The sequence below is a fragment of the Arvicola amphibius genome, chromosome 14 (genome assembly GCF_903992535.2).
Source record: "Arvicola amphibius chromosome 14, mArvAmp1.2, whole genome shotgun sequence".
Classification (NCBI taxonomy): Eukaryota; Metazoa; Chordata; class Mammalia; order Rodentia; family Cricetidae; genus Arvicola; species Arvicola amphibius.
The window spans coordinates 1,741,537-1,766,702 of record NC_052060.1 but is presented as its reverse complement, the minus strand read 5'-3'; the positions used below and the strand labels follow the sequence as shown (position 1 = coordinate 1,766,702).

Below are 25,166 nucleotides of genomic sequence, written 5' to 3'. Positions count from 1 at the left end.
GGAACAGTCCCATTTTTCTCTATTTTTAGTTAACTATCCAACACAAAAATGGGGGTGGGAAATCCATGGTTTAATTTGACAACTAATCACCCTTCCCACAAAATACCTGGAACATAGGATGAAAAGGAGAATTCCTACAATTCAGAAAGATACCATAAAACCAAAGGCAGCCTTGAACTCAAGATATGGCAGTTAGTCATACCTACACTATATCCTTCCTTTTTTCTTCGTTCTTTAGTTTCTCGAGACAGGGTTTGGCGGTACAACCTCCGTGGCTGTCCTTGAAGCTGCATTATAGACCAGGCTGACTTCGTACTCGTGGAGATCCACCTGCCTCTGTCAAAGTGTTAATTCTTCACTATGAAAAATGTTCTCACGTTATCTTAGGTGATTTGATCTCCCAGTCCATTTTAGGTCTTTTGTTATTGTTTTGCTTTTTTGACACAGGGTCTTCTGATACCCCCCACACTCACCCCCAATTACCCTGAAACTCATGATCATCCTGCCCCTTTAATCGATTTCTCAAGTTTAAGTTTCCGCAGTTGCCTTCACTGTCCCAGGAATGCACTAAAACAAAGGCAGTCAATGCTGAAACAGCATGTAATTTGCTTTTCACAACTTCTGGAACCCAGAAGGTTCAGCTTCCTTCTGTACAAACCCAGGCAACTAGAAGCACAGCTTCAGAAGACACTAAGGCGACTATCTTCCTTCTCTTCATTGCGTGGAGACCTAGCCGAGGCTGTCCTTGACTCTCCTGCCTCGCCCACTCCAGTGCCGCCGTCACAGGAATCTGCCACTGAACTAGCTAGCACAACACCTACACTTCCTACCGGGCTTTGCAATTCTTCCCCAGCGCCCACAGCCTGTGTGAATAGGCGGAGCCTCATTCTCGGGGAAAACGCGGCAGTGGGAGGGGTCTCCTCTCGAAGAGTCTCCTCCGGAACCTTTCGGGCAGAGGCGGAGTCTTCTGCCGAGGGCCCTTCGGAGAGAGGCGGAGCCTATCTCGCATCAGGACCAGTCTGGCTGCACCTGCATCCTTAGCTCAGAGCATCCCTGGAGCATCTAAGAGGAAAGCGCAGCCAGCAACCGGGGATCGGACTGTCGCAGGGGCAGTGGACCAGACACCTTCCCCTCCCCTGATCTGGAGGTCCACAGCCGCGGCCTCGGTACTGACCCAGATTCCCAAAGTTGTCTGACCTCTGCAGAAAGTGTTGCTATCAACAGCCCTGTGATCACAACATGGCTGAGATCACAAATATCCGCCCCAGCTTTGGTAAGTAGGGTCTGACAAACTAGTTTCGAAGCCATCAGGCCGGCCGCAAAGCCAGATAGCTGAGGAATGGGCGGGGAGTGAAGTGCAGATGGGATCCTTTCCTTGCCGGCCCTGCTAGAATTGGGCCTCAGGTGACGAGTAGAAGGCAGTGACCAGCGCCTGGATTCCATCTGCGGGCTGCAGGGGCTGGCAAGGCCATAGTGCCACCGAGGGCAGGCGAGTCCAGGATGCTAAAACCTTGACCATAAGCCCTCCACGGTGCGCTGTCAGCACCGCCTGGGGTGAGAAATGGCTGGCATGCGGAGGATGTGAACCCCTCCTTCTGGAGGAAGAGAGGTGGGGTGGTAGGCCGAGCCCTCCCCCTGGGGGCACGCAGGGCGGTGCCCCTTCCTCCCCCTCCTACTTCTGAGGGCTGCAGGAGAGGGAAGTGGCAAGGGGGGGATGGGGCGTCAAGATGGCAGCACAGAGACTATGGGCTGTGTGGCTGCAGCCAAGGGAGGCGGAGGCCTCCGGGAAAAGCAGGGTGCGGGGGTGGGGAGCTGAAAGGAAGCCACTCCTTAAGCCGGTCAGAGGGTTGCTAGGGCTGGGGCAAAATGCTAGCCCTGCAAGCTTCGTTCTGCACCGTAATGGTGAGGTCCTTCCCGGTGTTACCAAATGGCGCTTGGCGCCGCCGGGTGGAGAGATGACGTGATGTCTATTTCTGAGCCTCCTGGCAGTGCCTAGGCGCTTCTTCCGGGGCCTTTGTTCCCTGTTTCCCTGGTCTGGCTTTTCAAAAAGGGGGAGTCACCCGTGCTGGTGCTGGTGGGGGCGGCACTCCTGGCTGTGGGGAGGGGCGAGAGAGGCCCATCCTGGGGGAGGCCGCTTTGTGTACCACAGAAAGCATTACGTCATCTCTCCGAGCGCTGGTCTACGACCTAGCCCTCTGGGCTCCAACAACAGTTTTGCACTCCCTAGGGCAGAAAGTGCAGTGGAAAAGAGGAAGGAAAGAAGGCCTTGTCCAAGTTGTTTCCTTTGGGGCAACTTCTCCATAACGATTGAGGAGAGCGAACTTCTGTTGCCGTGCTTCCTGACCACATGAATAAGTAAAATAAAACTGCCCTGTGATTGGGGTTGTCCAGTGAGAGTAGCTCCAAGTCTAGAACCTTCACATTCATTAAGAGAGTATATTCCTCCCACCCCTACCCCTAATCAAGAGAGAGTATATCCCTCAGACAATCCGGGGGTGAGCATTAGGTTCCAGAATTTAGGGTGGAGACACAATTCAGCTTTTATAAAAAGAAAAAAAAAATAGCTTTTCTTGCAAGTAAGAGTTTCAAGGACTAGAACAGAACCCAATGTTCTGTATTCTCTCAACATAGTGAGACATCAGATCAGAGAAAGCATCACACCATGGATCTTCACACCCTCAGTGCTCTTTCCCCTTTGACCCCAAGGCTGGACTGTCTGCTTCCTGAGTCCTGAGTTTCCCAAACTGAAACCTGTTTTGTGATCGCATGAGAAACCCAGGCTTTTCTTCCTACTCTTTTTCTTCTCACAGCCTCTTTCCCGCAGAGTCCTTTCTCTAAGTGCAACTCCAGAGTCCTCTGAAAGTAGATGACACCGAGCCCAGCCTGTGGGAGGGGGAATCAGACTTTTATATACTGTATTTTTCTTGGTCTTAGCCACCTTCCAACGTAGGTATTGTTATGTGCACTCACCAGACCAGGAGAATGAAGCTTAGAATAAAGTCCGAATGAACGAACGACTCAGGGTTTGAAGTAATGTCTGGCTGCTGCCATAGTTCATTCTGATTCTGCTGTAGGACACCGGTCTTAGTGGCAGTGAAAGGTTGTGCTTTGGGAGCAAAGTGTCAGCAGTCAGGCCTGAGACTAAAGGAGTAGCCCACAGGAAGAATGGGTGCTCGGAATTGAATCGGGTCCTCTGGAATAGGACAGTCCGTGCTATTAGCTACTGAGCCATCTGCAGCCCCCACCTATTTTATTGAACATGAAAACTCTTCATTTCTTATTGGTTCCAAACTTTCATTGAGCCATGAAATGTTCAGTTAGAAAAAATTTCAGAGACCAGACATAATGACATACTGGGGAGGCAGAGACAGGCAGAACCTTCTGAATTCAAGGCTAACCTTGTCTACACAGCAACTTCTAGGACAGTCAGAGAACAGGGTGAGACCCTGTTTTCAGAAAAAGAAAAGAAAGAAAGGGAGCTGGAGAGATGACTCAGCAGTTAGGAGCATTGGCTGTTCTTGCAGAGGACCTCCCAGCACCCACAAGGCAGCTCACAAAGCCAGTTCCATGGGATTTGGCTTTTCTGTAGTTACCTGGGTATTTTTAAACTTCACTACCTTTTTTCCTTATTCATGTGGGCATGGGCTTAAGTCAGTTTTTATTTCATCTATTTTATTTATGTATTTGTTTATCCACTTATTTATTTATTTATTTATTTATTTATTTATTCATTTTGAGACAGGGTTTCTCTTTAGTTTTGGGGCCTGTCCTGGAACTAGCTCTTGTAGACCGGGCTAGCCTTGAGATCTGCCTGCCACCTCCTCCCAAGTACTGGGATTAAAGGTGCGTCACCACCACCCAGGCTTAAATCGGTTTCTAAAAAGTAGCTGGAAGTCTATTTTGTGGGAGGTGGTTGCAGGATTGCGATCAGTTCTTTCTGTGAAGCTCTGGCTGTCCTAACTCACTCTGTAGACCCAGCTAGCTTCAAACTCACACACATCCTTTGGCCTCTGCCTCCCAGTGTCTGGGATTAAAGTCATGCACCATCATGCCTGCTTTATATGCTCTTTCACACGCACAGGGTGTGAGAGAGCAGATAGTGGTAAGGTCCATGAAGACAGACTGGGTTATTAAGAGTATAGAGAGTGGGAAAGGTTGAGTTTTTTTATTTATTTTCATTTTTTCATGTTTCTTTTATGATTGTTTTGTTTTTTAGTTTTTTTTTCTATCTCTATGTAGCTCTAGATGTCCTAGGTCTCTCTTTAGAGAAGGCTAGCCTAAAACTCACAAAGATTCCCCTCCTCTGCCTCCCAGTTAATCTGCTGTGATTAAAGGCTAGGAACTCGTCCCCGTAGAACAGGCTGGCCTTGAACTCACAGACGTCCACCTGCCTCTGCTCCCTGAGTTCTGGGATTAAGGCGCACACCACCACAGCCTGACCCAAGGTTGTCAGTGCTAGGGAAACACTTCGCTGTGGATTGGCTTAAGTGCTTGGTGCTCTGGATTGGCTACATGGCAAGAAAGGTTTTAAGAGAAAATTATATTTGAGCTGGATGTGGTATCAAATTCCTTTAATTTCAGCTCTCAGGAGTGTCAGCCAGATTTCTGAGATCAGGGGCAGCCTGGAATACAAAGCAAATTCTGGGATGGTCAGGACTACACAGTGATAGCCTATCTCCAAAGAAGGGAAAAAGGAAGGGAGGGAGGGAGGGAGGGAGGGAAAGGAAAGGAAATGCATTTGACATTTTCTTCCCATTTGAAATGCTAAGAAAATAAATGAGACTCCAGCATACAACAGACACACATTTTAGGGACCTAGGACCAGAGACTTGATAACAAGATAAAAAGTATACGGTCTGGAGACCTAGAGCTCGTTTCTTTCCCTCTTTCTTTCTCCTGTTTTCGACATTTATTTATTCATTCTGTTGGGTGGGACACACACATGCTAAGTGTATACAGGTCAGAGGGCTTGCAGGAGGAGGCAGTTGTCTTCCACCATGTGAATTCTGGGGATGAATTCAGACCACTGGACCTCTAGTGGCAAGCACCTTTACCTACTGAGCTATCCCACCAGCATTCTTTTTTAAGGTAGAGTTTTTTTGTTTATTTTTTGTTTTGTTTTTATTTTTTCGAGACAGGGATTCTCTGTAGCTTTGGAGCCTGTCCTGGAACTAGAGCTTGTAGCCCAGTCTGGCCTTGAACTCACAGAGATCCGCCTGCCTCTGCCTCCCGAGTGCTGGGATTAAAGGCGTGTGCCACCACCGCCCGGCGAAGGTAGACTTTTGGGGTAATCTAGACTGACCTGAAGCTTGCTAGATGAGACATTAGAGTCAGGCTAGCTCTCAGCTTGCAATAGCCTCCTAGCCTCAGACTCCTGTTTGCTGGCATGAGACGCTCATAATGATTCAATACACTTATTTTTATTATTTTATTTATTCATGTATTTTATGTGTATTGGTACTTTGTCTGCATGTATATCTGCACCTCAGAAGAAGGTATCAGACAGTTGTAAGCTGCCATGCGGGTGCTGGGAATTGAACTCAGGACCTTTGGAAGAGCAGTGAGTGTTCTTAATCACTGAGCCATCTCTCCAACCTGGCTCAATACTCTTTTAGCTTTGCACCCACTCTGACCACTCCTGCTCACCCTCCCAAGACCAACTAAACTCAATACCATACCCTTTCCCACACAGCTCTCAATCAGTTAGCAAGACAACACCGTTGTTGACTGTATTGGGTGTACTGGATCAGTCTCCTAAAACCAAACACACAGCTCACGCCCTGGGTAACAAATTCCTACACAAAAGGCAACCTTCAAACACTCAGGGCACAGCTTTCTGGGAAGCACAAATAAAACTGACCAATCAAATCTGCAAATGCTATAAAGTTTAAAAAAAAAAAAGAATAAGCTGGGTGGTGGTGGCACACACCCTTAACCCTAGCACTCGGGAGGCAGAGGCAGGTGGGTCTCTGTGAGATCGAGGCCAGCCTGATCTATATGGAAAGTTGCAGGACAGCCAGGCTTACCCGAGAAACCCTGTCTCAAACAAGAGCAGCAACAGCAGCTAAGCAAATGTGTTCCCTGACTTTAGCAGGAAGACAAGAATACGGGTCACCTCCTGGGCTCCCACTGTGGAGACTGGATGGAGGCTAGCTCAGCCCCACGGTACTCTCTTGACAGAAGCAGAAGTCTTGTTTTGACACACCTCTGCTCTCTTCCTTCAGATGTGTCACCAGTGGCGGCTGGCCTCATTGGGGCCTCTGTCCTGGTGGTGTGCGTTTCCGTGACTGTCTTTGTGTGGACATGCTGCCACCAGCAGGTGGAGAAGAAGCACAAGACCCCGCCATACAAATTTATTCACATGCTGAAAGGCATTAGCATCTACCCAGAGACCCTCAGCAACAAGAAGAAAATCATCAAAGTTCGGAGAGACAAAGATGGTCCCCGGAGGGAGAGTGGACGAGAGAACCTGTTAGTAAATGCGGCAGAGTCTGGCCTGCTGGGCCAAGAAAAGGACCCCAGGGGGCCTAGCTCTGCATCTTGTATAGACCAGTTACCCATCAAAATAGACTGCGGGGAAGAACTGAGGAGCCCCATGACAAGCCTGACCCCTGGTGAGAGCAAAGCCACCTCCCCATCATCACCAGAGGAAGATGTGATGCTAGGATCCCTTACCTTCTCGGTGGACTATAACTTTCCCAAAAAAGCTCTGGTGGTAACGATCCAAGAGGCCCATGGGCTGCCAGTGATGGATGAGCAGACCCAGGGCTCTGACCCCTACATCAAGATGACCATCCTTCCTGACAAGCGGCATCGCGTGAAGACCCGTGTGCTTCGCAAGACTCTGGACCCTGTATTTGATGAGACCTTCACCTTCTACGGCATCCCATATAGTCAGCTACAGGATCTGGTGCTACATTTCCTCGTGCTCAGCTTTGATCGCTTCTCTCGGGATGATGTCATTGGGGAGGTCATGGTGCCGCTGGCTGGTGTGGACCCCAGCACAGGCAAGGTTCAGCTGATCAGAGACATCATCAAGAGGAACATCCAGGTGAGGAGGAAGAGTGTGCTGGGGAGGGATGGCAGGCTGGGGCATAACAGATTTCAGTAGAGAGGTGGGAGGGTCAAGGGAGCGCTGGTAGCAAAGCCAGGTGACAGAGAAGTTACTGAGATCTGAGCTCTCAGACGTAAGCAGCAGTCAGAGGAAAACAGAAGACCTGGGAGATGTGTTCCTCTCAGAGTCAAACCCTGGAAGACAAAAAGGCTAGTCGCTTCCTTGATGCTGCATTCAGCTTGTTCAGGCTGGTCCTCCAGCCCTAGCCCCTGCACCATGTACCCAGTGAGGGGGCTGCCCAGTGCTCTAACACCTGTGATCTTCCTTGAGGGAGCATGCACTCCTACTCCTGGAAATCTGTAAACAAATATTTTCATAAATATGTCTTTTTTTCCTTGAGAAGAGGTCTCCATATATCCCTGACTGTCTCAAAACCTACTAATGAACTGACCTCAACCTCATAGAGATCCGCCTGCCTCTGCCTCCCGAGTGCTGGGATTAAAGGCTTGTGCCACCAACTTTTGTCTTATTTTATTTTATTTATTTGTGGGTTTTTTCTTTTTTTCTTTTCTTTTCCTTTTTCTATTCTTTTTCTCTTTTTTTGAGACAGGGTATCATGTAGCCCATACTGGCCTTAAACTTGAAGAATGTCCAAGAATGCTCTTCAGCTCCTGACCTTCCTGCCTCTACCTCCCAAGTGCTGAGATTATAAGTGTGCACTACTATGTCCAACACTGTGCTGTGTGTGTGTGTTTTATTTTCTTCTGTACATGTCTTTTTATTGCATTTATTTATTATGTATTTGTATATGTCTGGGAGAACACATGTGTAAGTACAAGTGTGTCACAGCAAGTGTGTGGAGATCAGAAAAGAACTTTCTGGAATCAATTCTTCCCTTCCACTCAACAGGCTTGGTGGCAAGCACGCTGACCTGCTCAATCATCTCAGTGGTCCCTGAGTGTTTCTTTCAGAAATATTTTTATTATTGTTGTTGTTGGTGGTGGTGGTGTGTGTGTGTGTGTGTGTGTGTGCCTGGGGAGACCAGAAGTTGTTGAATTCCTTGGAGCTGGAGTTCTAGATAGTTGTGAACTGCCTAATGCAGTTGCTGGTTCTCTGCAAGACCACTGAGCCATCTCTTCAGGCCCTGTTTATGTCTTTTTAAATTTATTTTATTTTATTTATTTTTGTGTGTATGGTCTTTCGAGACAGGGTTTCTCTGTGTACCTTTGGAGCCTGTCCCAGAACTTGCTCTGTACACCAGGTTGGCCTCGAACTCAGAGGTCCGCCTGTGTCTCCCTCCCGAGTGCTACAGTTAAAGGCGTGCATCGCCACGGCCCAGGGAATGTCTTTTTATAAGCCTGCTGTAAATGCAGCGTAATATACTACACAGTTTCCAGGCCCTACCGTTTGCCACGGAGACTTTTCCTTTCTTACTCCTGTCCCGTGTTTGCACTAGAGGAGGATAAGCCCTCCACACTGCTTTTCCTCCCTCTGTCCCACTTGGGAACATTGCTCTGGAATTAATTTCAGAAATGCAGAGCGCATACAGCCATCCATCCTGGTGGCTCATTCACTTCTTCCGCAGGTAGGAAGCAGCGCAGTAGGGAGTGTATGCACTGGGGTTCTGGAACTGGCTGCCTGGCGCTGCATCTTTCCAGGGATGTGAGGTGTGACTGTGGCACCTGACTCCTCTCAGTCTGTTCTCCTCAGCCGACAACATTGCCTTCCTTGCTAGGTTATGATGATGACACAGGTAGCATGCCCAGTGTATTAGTTCTCACTGGATGAAAACACATCGCTGCTCTGCTTGTTTGCACCCTCTGAGGCTGGATGGAGTTGGGGACACAGAAACACAGGGCATGTTGCTCAGTGAAAGTGGACTTGTCTAGTATGGGAGAGGCCCTGGCTTCACTCCCCAGGCAAAGGAGAAAAAAAATGGAGGGGGGCTTTAGTTTTTAATTTTTACACAGAATCTAATGGAGCTGAAAATGACCTTGAACTTGTTATTCCTCTTTCTCCGTTTCTCAAGTGCTGGGGTTATAGGTGTGCACCACCACTCACCTTTCTGTAGTCCTGGGTTTGTGCATGCCACTCTACCAACCGAGCTGTGTCTCCAGCACTGGTTTCTGTTGTTTTGTTTCATGACCGGGGGTCTTACTATTTACCCTCTATGTCCTGGATCTCACTATGTAGACTGGGCTGATCTAGAACTCACTATGTAACCTGGGCTGCCTTTGAATTTACAATAATCCTCCCGCTTTTGCTGACCAAGTGCTAGGATCCTGTACCAGCCAATTTGACTTTTAGAGCTGGGCATCACGGCAGAGGCCTGTAAACCCAGCTTTGGTAGGTGAGAGCAGGAGGATCAGGAGTTGAGCACAGGCCGCACGGAACCCTCTCTGGTGTGTGTGGGAGTGGGGGAAGCACACACAGAGGGCTGAGGATGTGGCTGAGTTGGTCGAGTGCCTGTCTATCAGGCACAAAACCTTTGGTTAAAACATGGAGGATTATACCTATAGTCTCAGCATTTAGGAGGTAGAAGCAGGAGGGTCAGGGGTTCAAAGTCAGCCTTCCTTACAAGTTCAAGAACAGCCTGAAATACGTAATATCCTGTCTCAAAAAGAAAGGAGGAAGTAACAGGACCACCTGCTTTCCTCAGGTCTCTGCTCCAACTCCCATTTCCAGAGGCTCCAGTGTCCATCTCCACTCTCTGCCTTGTTCCCAGCGCTGCCCACCACTCTCCGAGTCCACTCTGTGCTCACAGTCCAGCACTGTGAGAGGGGATGGCTCTGTGCCCAGTTACAGCTGGGAAGAGACTGGCAAGAAAAGGAACTGATTCAGGCTGGAAACAAAACAGCCGCAAATCCAGGGCACTGGGCAGAGTGCACAGACAATGGCATTTGCTAAACCGCCAGGAGCTCTTGGGGAGAGCCAAGTTTCTTCCCACTTTATCAACTCCTTTCATGAGGATGAAGCCAGGGCTAAGACCCTGAGCAATATATCTCAGTAGGAGCGGTCCAGACAGGACCCCTGAGTTTGCCAGACTCCACACTTCCTGAGCCCGTATCTCTGGTCAGAACCTGGGGTTCTGTCTGATTTCACCCAACAGTCCTTCAGTTATCCCCAAGATCCCCAGCAGAACAACCCCCAAATGCCTACTCCTGATGTGTCCCTCATAGGCTTCAGCAAGAATTACTAGACATTTATTTTCCAGTTCATCTCGAAAAGATACTGTTTATTGTTGAGATGCTTAGGGGAATGGGTTGGGGATCTAACGCAGGGTCTGACACACTGAACTACATCTCCAGCCCAGGACATCCTCTTGCAGCTCGTAACCAAATCATCTTCCTTCCGAGATGGCTTGGTAGGAGGGCCGAGACTGGCCTAGTCGGTGGAGTACTTGTGCTTCGGCGCCGAGCCACACACAGGTTGGTGGCGTCTGTGGTAATGCGGTTCTGGGTGGAATCTAAGTATACACTCTTCTGAGCTTACACTCCAGGCCCCAGACTTGGTGGTGGTTTTTTTTTTTGTTTGTTTGTTTGTTTGGTTGGTTGTTGTTGCTTTGTTTTGTTTTGTTTTGTTTTCTGACATGGTCTCACTGTATAGCTCTGGCTGGCCTGAGCTATATAGACCAGGTTGGCTTTGAATTCATAGGGATCCATCTGCCTCTGTCTGCCAAGTGGTGGGATTAAAGGTATGTGCCACTATGCCTGGCCTATTGAATTAATTTTGTAAATTTTTAATGTATTTATTTTATGTGCATTGGTATTTTGCCCACATATATGTCTGTGAGGGTGTCAGGTCTTGATATTACAGACAGTCGTGAGCCGCCATGTGGATGGTGAACCGGGGTCCCTTGGAAGAGCAGTCAGTGCCCTTAACCGCTGAGCCATCTCTCCAGCCCCAAGTTTATTTTCAATTTTTGTGTATGGGTGTTTTGCCTACATGTATATTTGTACACAACTTGTGTGCCTCATAACCACGGAGGCCAGAAAAGGGCACTGAATTCCCAGGAACTGGATCTATACAGATTGTCTGAGCTGCCGTGCAGATTCTGGGAATCAAACCCAGGTTGTCTGGAAGAGTAGCCACGTGTTCTTAAATGCTGAGCTGTCTCTCCAGCCCTTGAAAATAAATTTTCTAAGGAACTGCTTTGTTTTCTTATATTTTACTTAATAAATCTAAGAGAACCCCCTTTCTCATAAGCCTGGAACAGGAGAGAAGGGAGCAAATAGTGCAGGCTGGAAGCAAAAACTGCAGGCTGGGGGAGGTGGGAGAGAGATGGCTGCAGAGTCCGTGAGAGTCTTGAGATGGCCTCTAATGTTCCTTGGATCATGTTGCTTACCTGGATCAGTGTCATGGGAATGAGAGGGTCCTTAAAATCCCAAATTTACATAGGACCTCCAAGGTCGTCTAGTCTAGCTGTTGGACTGAAGGGAGAAAGAAAAAGTGTGTCAATACTCCAGGAACACAAAGAGAGCTGCTTCCTGTGGAGAGGCGGAGGCAGTGGAATGTTCAGGTTTTGTTTCTTGCATTTTCTCATGGTTGTGATTTAGAGTGGTATTGGCCCTGCAGACATCTGGCCAAAAATTACTCTGAAGGTGGTGTTCAAGTAGTTACAGGGAAGTGGTGCTGTCCTCACCCCGGTCTGCTTTCATCTGAACGTGTCCTGTAGGATCTTGGTCCAGGTCCACTGCACCACAGTGGAGGCTCTCTCTCAGACCAGCTAAAACCTTTCCTCCACAGCCCCCCCATTTGCTTGCTCCACAACAGGGTCTTTACCTCACTAGGTCTGGGACTGGGACACAGCCCAGCTCCCAGACCTCAAAAGAGCCATTGATAGGGCCACTTGAATTGAGAATTGGATAGAAAGGAAAGAGGAGGGGTCGAGGGAGCAGTATGAAGCAGAGTGGAATGGCATTTAGGTAGTGTTGTGGCTGCAGGCTTGGGGAACACAAAGGCTGCTGAATGGGGGTGGGCATTCTGCCAGAGGTGAGAGAGGAGGTCAGGAGGGAATGATTTAGGCGAGAAAACTAGAAGTCGTCTGTTTTCCCAAAGAACTAGGGATGGGGCCCAGGAATTTTGATTTCGGGTGACTCTGCAAGAACAGATTATCTGGGGAACAGCTTTAAGGAAGAAACATGGATTGCTTTCAGGGCTTTTGGTTTGGGTTTAAGAAAGGGTCTCCCCCAAGCTACCATATCTAGGTTCAGATTTGCCATCTTCCCTCTTAAGGCTTTGTAGTAGCTAGGTTACAGGCATGTGCTTGGCTCTAAGCCATAATCCTCTTTGTTTATTTTTTTGATTTTTTTTGGTGTGTGTGTGTGTTAAATAGGAAAGTATTCTTTTACATTTTTAAAAATGTGTATGAGTGTTTTGCCTACATGTGTTTATGTGTACCACGTGTGTATCTGGTGCCCTGGGAGGTGAAAGAGAGCCGTGGATTCCCTAGAACTAAAGTTTCAGAGGTTGTGAGCCAACAAGGAGGCTGCTGGGGACCAAACCCAGGTCTTCTATACGAACAGCAAGTTCCACTGAGCTGTCTCTCCAGCTTGGTATTTGGAGTTTAGAGACAGTCTCTTGTTTAACACAGGAAGACCTTGAACACCTGTTAAACAGTGGGATTCCAGGTGTAAACCTTACTCAGTTCACATTGAACTCCTGTTGGAGGGATTCTAGATGTAAACAGTGGGATTCTAGGTGTGAACAGTGGGATTCTATGTGTGAACAGTGGGATTCTAGGTGTGAACAGTGGGGTTTTATGTGTGAACAGTGGGATTCTAGGTGTAAACCTTACTCAGCTCACACTTAGGCAGTTTTGTTGGTGAGACTTCAGAGATCAGGAAATCTGCTGTGAGATTCTGTCTCCTAGAACTGTCCTCTGACCCTGACAGTCTTTCTGCCCGTTCTTCCAGAAGGATCCCTGAGCCTTAGGTGCAGGAGTTGTGTTGAACCTTTGTCATTTGGGACTGGGCTGTGGACTCTGCATTTTGATTAGTTATAATTGTCTATGGTGGTTTCTGCCTGTTGCAAAGAAAAGTTTCCTTGATGTGTCATGAGAACTATGCTTACCGCTAGACCCTGGAGAAGGATTGACTTCAACCTTGAGTTTTGTACCTTCCAGTCTCTTCCCTTCAAGTGCTGGGATTGTAGGTGTGCTCCACCAGGTTCAGTTTTATATAATGCCAGGGATCAAACACAGGACTGTGTGAATGCTAAGCAAACCTTCTACCAAATGAGTTACATACCCAACCTTGGTATGTGATTCTTTTATCCCACGTTTATGCTTTCTCCAAATTCAAGCCCTAAAAGTTCTTCAGTTCCATCATAAGGCAAGGACAGCTACAAGATGGCAACTTCAGGCCGGGCGGTGGTGGCGCAACCTTTAATCCCAGCACTCGGGAGGCAGAGGCAGGCAGATCTCTGTGAGTTCAAGGCCAGACTGGGCTACAAGCTCTAGTTCCAGGACAGGCTCCAAAGCTACAGAGAAACCCTGTCTTGAAACCCCCCCCCCCAAAAAAAATGGCGATTTCAGCAGAAACAGCCACTCCTAAGCCAAGTGACTGTCATTAGCCCACCGAGGATAAGACCCTGAAGCATGGTTTCTCCATGTAGCTTTGGGACCTGTTCTGGAACATTTTATTTTAATTGTGTGTGTGTGTGTGTGTGTGTGTGTGTGTGTGTGTGTGTGTGTGTGCGCGCCTGTGTGGTATGTGAGCATCTGTGGTTGCGTCCACCTGATGCAGGATATCAAACTCAGCCCCTGTGTGCTCATGCCTGGGTGGAGGGTGTGACCTGTGTGAGTAGGGAGATAGAAGAGGACACCGGTCCCTGGGACTGGAGTTAAAGGCAGTGGTGAGCATCCACCTTGGTTGGTTGGTTTTGAGACAGGCTGACCTCAAGCCTCATTCTTCCTGCTTCAGCTTCCCAAGTGCTAAAATGGCAGGTACTCACGGCCGAAGGTCTTCTGGATCTGTCCATACAGGAGTGAAGCACTGTCTAGTGAACCATGAACTATATAGTTCTACTTTCATTTAAGAGTTACTGCCGGGCGGTGGTGGCGCACGCCTTTAATCCCAGCACTCGGGAGGCAGAGGCAGGCGGATCTCTGAGTTCGAGGCCAGCCTGCTCTACAAGAGCTAGTTCCAGGACAGGCTCTAAAAAAGCTGCAGAGAAACCCTGTCTTGAAAAACCAAAAAAAAAAAAAAAAAAAAAAAAGAGTTACTTATCTTTCTTTTGCGTGTGAACGTTTGCCTACACTCTTGCACTGTATCGTGCAGTGCTCTCGGACGCCTGATGAAGATATCCAATCCCCTGGAACTGCGGCTATAGACGTCCATGAGCCTCTCCTCCTTTTTATCTAAATAAAAAGGAAGGATTTTAACTTTAACATTAGTAAAACACCATACAGTAAGAACAGTTATCAAGTAAGAATTACATTTACGGGCTGGAGAAATGGCTCAGAGATTAAGAGCACTGGCCGCTCTTCCAGAGGACCTGAGTTTGATTCCCAGTAACCACATGGTGACTCACAACCATCTGTAGTGAGATCTGGTGCCCTCTTCTGGCCTGCAAGGATACATACAAGCAGAATATTAAATGCATAATAAATGAAAAAATTTTAAAAGGTATAGAAACATCTATATGGTAAAACAAAAATAACTTTTAATTGTATCAATATACCAAAATCCATACAAATGTAAAATACTGAGGTTAATAGATGTCTTTTTACCCTATATACCTATGTCCCCGCTAAACAATGACAAACATTCATAATCTGCCAAATGACCAAAACCCACCTAGTCCACCTCTTGGGAATGTAGGTGTCATGTTCTCTAGATTGCTTCCTGTTGTCTGGGGGCTATGCTATCTCCAGGGAACCCTGAGAAAATTGAGATTAATGGTCAAATTCTTGGAAAAGAAAACTAGTTGTAACTTTTGTTGTCCAGTCTCAGAATTGTTCCCAAGCAGAGGGATCAGCATGTATGTCATCTGTCTTGTGGTTTTTCTTGTTTTTTCTTGGCTTATTTCTTTGTGTCTGTAGGCAGGATTTCCAGGAGGTCTCTTCCAATCAAGCCTGATCTCTATTAACCTTGAAAGAATCCATAGCTTTTCATTTCCTGTGGAAACAAAAGCATAGCCTCTCCCCCAACACAATACATTCTCTGAATTCCATTTTAAAGTGAAGGCATCCCTAGAGTATCTAGGCCGGTAATTCAGCAGTCCCTGTTACAATTCCATGTCTCCCAACTGCTGCCGTTCAAAACAACCCAACACAACACCATACAGGATCCCTGTGTATTCCCCATCTTTACTTCATTATTTTTAAACTATTTGTTTTTTTCCTATGACTGTCTATCCCTGCACATTTTTATGCACACAGTAACCTGTCCAGAGGCTTTTCTCATCTGGTCCTGTCTTTACTCCTTGGCTCTAGCCTTTTCTGGCCTCATGAGCCATACCTAAACTCTTAAGTGACTTTGCACTGGCTGATGGCTCTGCCCTGCTTGGGTCTGTTAGAACTGAGCCTTAAGCCTGTTTAAATGTTTAACTGAGAGCTGCATTCAACTGCCCCCGCTCTTGGAAGCTGGTGCCTGCACTATGGCAGGCAGTTTTACTTAACTTATTGTTTCTACTTAATGTGCTGGCTAGTCGTGCTCGCTGTACTCAGAACCTCTTTTTCTTGGGGTGGGGGGGATGGACACTTTTTGAGACAGGGTTTCTCTGTGTAACAGCCTTAGTTGTCCTGAAACTAGTCTGTAGATCAGGCTGAAATTTGAACACACAGAGATCCGCCTGCTTCTGCTTCCCGAGTGCTAGCAATTAAAGGTGTACACTATAACTGCCCTGCCAATGGCAGAGCCTCTTAAAGGAGCCGTATCTCCCCCCCCCCCCAGCTTTCTCAGGCCATATATAGAAATTCAGGCCCGACATTGGAACACCAAATGTAGACCAGGCTTTCTTTTGGGCCACTTCCAAATCATGACAAGGAGACTTAATATTAGTTATGAATGCTCAGACTTATCTGATGCTTGTCCCGCTAGCTCTTATAACTTAATCTAACCTGTTTCTCATTATATACATTTTGCTGCAGGGCTTTTACCTTTATTTCATTCTGTATGTCATACTCCATGTCTGGCTGACTGGTGCCTGCCTGGCTTCTGGCCCTGGGCATGTCCCTCCCTTTCTCCTTCATTATCTTTCTCTCTCTCAAGCCTAGAATCCTCCTCTTATTTATCCTCTCTGCCAGCCAGCCCTACCCATCGCTCTCCTCCTCGCTAGCTGTTAGGCATTCGGCTTTTTTTTTTAAATAGAGTTTCTCTGTAGCTTTGTTCCCTGGCCTGGAACTTGCTCTGTAGACCAGGCTGGCCTTGAACTCACAGAGATTGGCCTAACTCTACCTCCCGAGTGCTGGGATTAAAGGTGTGCGCCACCACTACTCAGCTTTTTATTAGACCAGTCAGGCACCTTAGGCAAGCAAGGTGAAACAGCAACACATCTTTACATAGTTAAACAAATGCAACACACCTTTACGCAGTTAAAGTAATATTCCACAACAAGCCTCCTTTTGGGTACTGAAAATTGAACCCAGGTCCTCTGCTAAAGCAGCCAGTGCTCTTAACCTCCAAGCTAACTCTCCAGTTCCTTGTCTAATGATTTCTAATAACACACACACACACACACACACACACACACAAGTGTTTGAATGTTTTGCCTGTGTGTGCACCGTATGTATGCCTGGTGCCCGTGGAAGTCAGAAGTGAAAGATGACGCCAGGTTCCCTGGAACTGGGATTGTGGATGGCTGGAGCCACCATGTGAATGCTGGGAGTCAAACTGTCATCTGCAGGGGCAGCAGGGCTCCTGACCACTGAGCCATCTCTCCAGCCCCTCATTTCATGCTAATGAATTGAAGCTAATGAAGACACCCACAGCTGACTGTGTCGGAAGGTATTTCCCAGAGGGGTTACTTTCTTTTTCTTATTTTTTTTTTTTTACTTTCTTTTTCTTTTCCAAAAGCTGAAAGCAGCAGTTGGAAACTGTAGCTTGCCAAGAATGCCAGGGCCCCAGATTAAATCCCCAGAACCAGTCTGTGGTTCATGACCCCTTGGGGTTTAAATATCAGATATCCTCACACATTGGGTATTTACATTATGATTCATAACAGCAAAATTATGAAGTAGCAATGAAATAATTTTATGGTTGGGGTCACCACAATATGCAGAACTGTATTAAAAGATTGCAGTGTTAGGAAGGGCAAGAACCACTGCTTTAGAACGAGGAACAGAAAGCTGGGCAGTGGTGGCCATGCCTTTAATTCCAGTACTAAAGAGGTGGAGGCAGGTGGGTCTCTGTGAGTTCAAGGTCAGCCTGGTCTACAAAGTGAGTTCCAGAACAGCCAAGGCTACACAGAGAAATGCTGTCTTCCTGGAACTAGCTCTGTAGTGCTGGGAATAAAGGCCTGTGCCACTACCACCCTGCGAGAAACCCTGTCTTGAAAAGAAACAAACGAAACAGAAACTAAAAAGGAAAGAAAAAAAGGCGTGATGATATTTCTCTCAGTGGTGAAGGAGCTTGCCTCCAAACCAGGTGATCTGCGCTAATGCCGTAAAACTACATGATAGAGGAAAAGAAGACTCCTATAAACTGTCCTCTGACTTCTACATGTGCATCATGACATGCAAATGTGCGTATGCACACACACACACACACACACACACACACACACACACGAGTAGACAAATGGAATTAAAAAAAAGAAAAAGATAGTAAACTAATTGGGCGGTAGTAGTCACACCTTTATCCCAGCACTCGGGAGACAGACAGGCGGATCTCCGTGAGTTCGAGGCCAGCCTGGTCTACAGAGTGAATTTCAGGCCAGCCAGGGCTACACAGAGAAACCCTGTCTCAAAAAAACAAAGTGTGTGTGTGGGGGGGGGAGGGGCTGGAGCAATGACTCAGAGGTTAAGAGCACTGGCTGCTCTTCCAGAGATCCTGAGTTCAATTCTCAGCACCCACATGGTGGCTCACAACCATCTGTAACGAGATCTGGTGCCCTCTTCCAGCCTGCAGGTATACATGGAAAGAATGCTGTATACATAATAAATAAATAAATCTTAAAAAAGGAAAAAAGAGCCAGGTGTGGCAGTATACTTCTGTTAACCCTGCACTCTGGAGCTGTGGGCAGTAAATCCAAGCCTATGTATAATGAATTTGAAGCAGTCTGGGTAGAAGAGACACTGTGGGGGCAGAGAGAATAAATGAATGCGAGTGAGTGTGTGTGTCCTAGGTGAAGCTCAGTAGAGCACATGTCTGTCTGCCTTCCTTTTTCTGTCAATACCGGGTTCCTCTGTTTAGCCCTGGATTCTCTGTAGACCAGGCTGACTTTGAACTCAAAGACTCACCTAACTGCCTCCTAGCTGCTGAGATTAAGGCACGTGACACTACCGCTTGGTCAACACGTTTTTTTTTTTCCTTTTCTTCTTCTTTTTTTTTTCTTTCTCATATTTTCTTTCTTTCTTTTTGAGACAGGATTTCACTATACAGCCCTGGCTGGCAAGGCTAGCCTCAAACTCCTGCATCTGCTTCTGCACTGCTGAGACTAAAGGCCCAGCTAGGGGTAGAATATCAGCCTAGCATGCAGGAGGCTCTAAATTTAGTTCCCAAGACCACCAACAGAAAGAAAGAAGGCACAGGAGTCAACATTTGCGTCAGCCAGTGTGGCTTTGAGAACTCGGGCTGACTCCCCAAGCTTCTGTACCTGGCCTGAATACACACCCTTCCGTGCCCCTCAGCATGCCCTCCTGCAGGCTCTTCCTTCTCCCCTGCAGATCTGTGTAGCCCCTGCTCCCCCTCCAGGCTTCTCACCTGAGGTCTCTCCCTTGCAGAAGTGTATTAGCAGAGGGGAACTCCAGGTGTCTCTGTCATACCAGCCCGTGGTGCAGAGGATGACAGTGGTGGTCCTCAGAGCCAGACACTTGCCGAAGATGGATGTCACCGGTCTCTCAGGTAGCAGCTATTTACTTCAACCCGTTTCTCCTTCCGAACCAACCCCACCCCCACCCGACTATGGCCCTGACGTACTCCAGCATGTCCAGACCCCGCCCTCTTAAAGGGCCTGCCCAGTCTGTCTACTTTTCCTCCCCGAGACTAGGCCATTAGACTTCCCCAGCCGCCGTGGTGCTGGGGGTGAGCCAACAAAGGTATTCTAAATCCTGTGCTTGCTGCAGCACTTATGCCAGGTGAGACTTGTGAGAAAGACTGCCAGTGTCTGTCCCTATCCCCTTGACACTGCTTCCTGATTTCTTCGGACCTGGACGTGGTCTACCCCACACCTGCTTGGTCTCCCCAGCCCCGACCGAAGCAGCTAGACTCATGTATATGCATGTCTGGTGCGGCCACTGATGCCCTGATGGTCAGCAAAGATATGGACAACAGAGTTTCCTCCCTCTAAACCCATGGGCCCTCATGTTACAGTGATCCCCAGCCATGCAAGTATTCCATGGCTACTTCATAACTGTGACTTTGCTGCTATTATGAATCATTATGTGAATATCTGGTGGGTCAAGACTGCTGCTTAGGCTCCAGACGTGCAGCAGAGGACTGTGTCATAGGCCTGTCTCTCTCCTTCTCTCTGGGGGCTCCAGATCCTTATGTCAAGGTGAACGTCTACTACGGCAGAAAGCGCATTGCCAAGAAGAAAACCCACGTCAAGAAGTGCACTTTGAACCCAGTCTTCAATGAGTCCTTCATCTATGACATCCCCACTGACCTGCTGCCTGATATCAGCATTGAGTTCCTTGTCATTGACTTCGATCGCACTACTAAGAACGAGGTGGTGGGGAGGCTGATCCTGGGGGCACATAGTGTCACAACTAGTGGTGCGGAACACTGGAGAGAGGTCTGTGAGAGTCCCCGCAAGCCCATAGCCAAGTGGCACAGTCTGAGCGAGTACTAGTTCCTTCTCGCCTCCGACCCTGGGGCCAGGCTGGGGAGGCACACGGCGGGGAGAGATGACAGAGAAGCTGACTCAAAACCTCATTTTAGTTGTAGAAGAAAATTTCTTACAAAACAAACCACACAAAGAGCATCTTACTGCACACCACTGCAGGTCGGTTCTTAGCGTGAGAAGTGTTTTCTTCTTTGCAAGGCACTAGACGATCTTTTTTTTTTTTTTAAATGGGGGGGAGAGAAGGAAAGACCCCACAGTCTATATATAACAATGTAACCTTATACTTGCATGTCTAATACAAACAAGAAATTAGCCTAACCGATATCAAGTTGCAGATTTTAATCCATGAAAATTGTGTTTTGTGCCGAACTGTATTTGCTGATCTCCTGAAATTGGCCTCCTTTTATCAGGCTTCTCTGGGTTATTCCCGTTTCCCATCATAGCAGAAGAAAAGTCTACTCTTGTGAAACCCCGTGTTCCCGTCATTCCATCCTGTTTTCTATCACCTCTCAGGTCTCCGCTCTTTGGCTGAGTTTCAAGTCCAGAGTCTGGAGTAAGCAGAGGAACAGTGGGGTTTGCAGGAGAGAGAGTAATTGAGAATGGGGTGTCTGCTGTTAGCCACTTACCATAAAGGAGCAACAGGCAGTCCGTGACTAGTGACAGCTGGCAGGACTTAGGACTTAGGACTTGCTGATGTCTCTGGAAGCTTTGGAGACTTCAGCTTCAGCTAAGGGAAGTACCATTGAATACCAGCTGATCCCGAGTGCTACTTGCAGGTAAGGGGACAGGAGGAGGAGATAAAATATCTCTGCAGAAGCTCTGGCATCCCTCATGCTGTAGATGCTGATGGAAGTTGCTTCCTGTTTCATAAGGAAATGGGCCTCAGGACTTTCTCCCTGAGGTTTACAGTAATGGTTCTTAAGAAAGCTGACTGGGGCTGAATAGTGAGATAATGTGGATGCCTTCGGGGGCCCCACTCTCCTCAGCAGCGAGCACAGGGCTGGAGAGCTGAGAGTCACACCCCACGGTGAAGTCCACCGCCTTTCTGCCCCGGGGCAGGACAGTGCAGCCCGAGCATCAGGCTCTCAGATCCAAGTCTCCGCTGGGACTCAGGAGTGAAAGGTGAGCCTGAAGGGGACCTCAGCCAAGTAAGACGCAGCTTGCTCCAGGGCCTGAAAGATCGTCTGTAACTGAAGTGCCCACTTCCCTATAGGACCATCACTCTCCAGCTTGCTTCTGAGAACAGGTGCACTGACCAGCTTGGTTTCCATGGCGAGGGTGGTGACACTGCCTTTGGTGTTCCCTTAGTGCTTGTAGATTTGAATCCACTCTGCCCCCCCACTCATCCTTTCATTTCTTTTTGTTTGTTTGTTTGTCTGTTTTGCTTTTCCCCTGCGGGATTCTTGGCAATGCAGAGCGGCCCTGTATAGGCAGGGAAACCCACTCCGCCCTTGCCCATCTCCACCTTTGCATCCCGTGATCTGACTCAGTGTCTGGCCATCAGCTGGGATCACACCACTACAGTCTCCGCCCTTTAACCCATGGAATGTAAATATTGTATCATACATAGGAGACAATACTTTTTGTTTTCTAAAAAGGCATTTTGACATAGTTTAACAAAAACCTGGCGGGAGCATTCTAAGCCCCATTAGGGAAAAAAATCGAAATGGTTCCTCTTCGTCGCCTTAACGTGTAAAGATCAGAAGTCACTCGGCAGCTTTATCTCCTTCCCCGAAGCAATGCTAAGTGACAGGTGGAGTCGGGTCTCCGACCTGCTGTGTGTGCCTCTGTAGCTCCTCCGGAGAAGTCGGGGAACAGCCTCACCCCTTCCCCTTCCCCATCTCCCCGCAGCTCAATCCCTTGCCTCCTCTGGGTCTACAGAGCAGTGGGGTGGGGGGTGGAGGGAGCTGGTACTTCCCCAGGCTCGGGGCTGCCTCTGTGCAGGATCCCTCCTCCTACCTCAGGCCTGATCCAGCGTGTCCGGAAGCTTCTTCGTTGGCTTTCACATCTGTTCTTCACAGAGCTCACTGATTGGGCGGAGGCAGGCTGCCTCTTCCTGTCAGTCAAGAGACAGACAAGAGAGTCACATCTTAGCTTTTTTGCACAAGGCACTTGTGGTTAGGAATAGGTTAGGGAAAGGTCACTCCCGATTTCCCAGCAGCCAGTCGATGTAGATTTCTCGACTCTTTGGGACTATGAGAATTATTCCCAATATCAAAAGTTCCCTTGTGAGTTCTTCCTTCTTTGCGTTCTCAGCAGCGCACAGCCACGATCTGCAGTGCTGCACTAGAGAGAACGGCTGTGTGGGACCAGGGTGACCTACCCAGGAGAGGGATATGGAAGACTTTCAGTACTGGTCATGACAGTGACATCACCCTCACCACAATCCCTCTCCAAACAGGTTGTCTTTCTTTACCTTGTGTCTTCTCTTGTAAAAAATAAAACTCAAAATAAAAGTGTCAAATTAAAAAGAAAAAAAAAAAAAAAAACAGAACAAGCTAACATGAACTGTGTGAAGTTGCATAATGCCGTGACGCTAACCTGCAGTCTGTAACGCTGTCTTCTATGTTGACTTGTTGATGCGCCACACGTGCAGAATAAAGACTGATTCACAGTAAACAGGCGCAGTGGTGGAGCCTGGTTTTCTTAAGCTGGGGGACTGTGACTGACGACAGCACTCGGGCACCCAAAGGATGCCCTGGGCCAGCAACTCTCGCGTGACTGAGAAACTGGTCCGCCACTCTAGCTACACAGGCCTGTATAATAGGTGTGATTTGTAAGGCCACAGCCACCAGGAGAGAGGACGGAATTTTTTTGTTTTAGATTTATTTATTTTATGTGTAGGTGTGTTTGCCCACATGCATGCATGTGCGCTGTCTGTGCAGTACCCACATGCTGGGAGGGTGTCAGTTCTTCCTAGAACTGGAGTTAGAGGTGGTTGTTAAACTACCAAATGGGTGCTGGATACATTCTTTACATACAGCCACATGTCTCTCTTTACATACATACAGCTCTCTCCTGCATGCCATACATCTCTACACAGTTACATCCGTCTTCACATGGCTACACATCTTTCTTTTACACACATTTCTCTTCTGCATCTCTTTTCTCTGCAGCTAGAGCTTCATCCTCCTCCACACAGCCACAAATATCCACACAGCCACCGTTGTGCATCTCATCTCCACAGCTCTCTCACCACACGGCACTCTACATGGCTCCTAGGCACAGCTCCTCCACGTAGCAGCAGCTCTTCCACACAGTTTGCTCTCTCTTACACACACACTTCTCTCTCACACGCTCAACACACACGCACGCACATGCACGCACACTCACATGCACACTCGCCCCTCTGCCCAGCTCTTTCTGTAGCGGCCCTCTACATAGCTCTGCATCCCACTCCTCTCACAGCCAACCTCTGGACAGATGTGTTACGTTTTCAGGCCCCACCCATCTCGTAACACAAGATAAGACACACAGCTTTTCCCAGGCTGAGGTGGTCACACTGACCGTCCAGTGAGTAACGTGGCTCTGAGGTGGCAAGGGTTCCAAACAGAGAATGACACAGGAATTTAAGACTTAACAATGGCAGTTAGTTAGCTGGACCCAGCATGGTCAGAAGTGCGTGCAGAAAGACCACCACTGCTGGGTGATGGCAGCCAAACTGCCTCAAGTCTGACCTAGGGAAGTGACCTCGTGTGTTTGTCTCTAGGGGCAACCAGATTGCTTTGAATATGTTCTGAAGTCTAAAGTTAACTGTTTTTGTGACTGAGAATACTATTACTTTCTTATGTCAGTCTGAATAATGAAAAATATCATAGTATTTCTATTCATCCGAATTATGCATTTTAAGCAGAAATCACCTTCCTGACCATCCACAGTTATATATGTGCCCAATGGTCATGAGATAAACACACATGCAGCGGGAAATACCCATGGCTGTTATTAGGAAATGGATGAAGTGGCACAGGAGAGACATTTCAGACAGGAGCAACTGGTCACTTCCAATCAGTGGCCTTACCGCCATACCAGGTGGGGCTCCCCATCAGAGAGTCATTTATCTGGTAGGTCAATGTGCTGAACACTAGTTATGACCTGCTGTATGCCCCCATGGCCCTCTGCAGAACTCTTTTTTGTTTATTTTTGGGAGACAGGAGTCCTCTGTTAGCTTTGGCTGTCCTGGAACTCACTCTGTAGACCAGGCTGAACTCTAACTCTGCCTCCTGAGTGCTGAGATTAAGGTCATGTGCTACTACCTCCCTCCTTCTCCTAAACTCTTAATGAAATTGTCCCCCAGCTCCAAACTAAAACAACCAAAAAAAAACAAACAAACAAAGAAATATTATAAGCATTATTGATGGTCAGTTCTGTTCACTTGTTCATTTTTTTCTTTTTTCAGCAGTGTTGGGAACCCTTGACTTCTTCTATCTCTGGCCCCAACACATGTTACCCACATGTTACTGGGGATAGGAGCCATTAATAGCAAGAATCATATTTGGATGATGGTAGGCAGGATATAAGAATTAACCAAACATCACACTAATAAGTGCACACAGATACAGTAGCAGGTGCTCTGTAGAAGCAGAAGAGAGTCATGCCGTAGAGTATGGAGATACTGTGGGCTTTTCTGCCTTCCCAAGTCAGTAGCATGGAATGATCCACCCTTTGTCCTTGGTTGTTTGACTTTTAGACTAGGGTGGCATCACCCTCAGTGCTCCTGCCTCCACTTCCTGACTGCAGGGTTTTCTTTTTTTTAATATTTTTATTTATTTATCATGTATACAATATTCTGTCTGTGTGTATGCCTCCAGGCCAGAAGAGGGCACCCGACCCCATTACAGATGGCTGTGAGCCACCATGTGGTTGCTGGGAATTGAACTCAGGACCTTTGGAAGAGCAGGCAATGCTCTTAACCTCTGAGCCATCTCTCCAGCCCCCTGACTGCAGGGTTTTCATCGGGATTTTTCATGGTCTCTAGGGCTGTGTGAAGCTGTGCCCATGAGGAAAGAGAAAGTAGAGCAGCAGAAGCTGTTCGTTTTTGTAGTTTTAAGACGGCCTTGCTCTGTATTCCAAGTTGGTCTCTGACTCACTGCAATTCTCCACCGCAACTTCCTGAATCTTGAAATTACAGTTGGGCAAAATCCACCCCCCCTTTTTTCCCCTG

The 25,166-nt window shown here is 47.8% G+C and overlaps 1 protein-coding gene across 1 annotated transcript; it reads left to right on the top strand.

Moving 5' to 3' along the window:
- On the top strand, positions 1–22,490 carry Syt11 (synaptotagmin 11). Its single transcript, XM_038311264.1, has 4 exons — positions 1–1,273; positions 6,225–7,051; positions 18,942–19,065; positions 19,701–22,490. Exons 1-4 carry the CDS (start codon positions 1,240–1,242, stop codon positions 20,009–20,011), a joined length of 1,296 nt encoding a protein of 431 aa, XP_038167192.1. The 5' UTR covers positions 1–1,239; the 3' UTR covers positions 20,012–22,490.
- The last annotated feature ends 2,676 nt before the right edge of the window (positions 22,491–25,166 follow it).

Bases quoted from the DNA above. Each gene is read 5' to 3' on its own strand.
- Syt11 (XM_038311264.1), top strand. From the start codon at position 1,240: ATGGCTGAGATCACAAATATCCGCCCCAGCTTTG. The intron at 1,274-6,224 runs GTAAGTAGGGTC...CTCTTCCTTCAG, and splicing joins AAATATCCGCCCCAGCTTTG to ATGTGTCACCAGTGGCGGCT. The intron at 19,066-19,700 runs GCAGCTATTTAC...TGGGGGCTCCAG, and splicing joins TGTCACCGGTCTCTCAGGTA to ATCCTTATGTCAAGGTGAAC.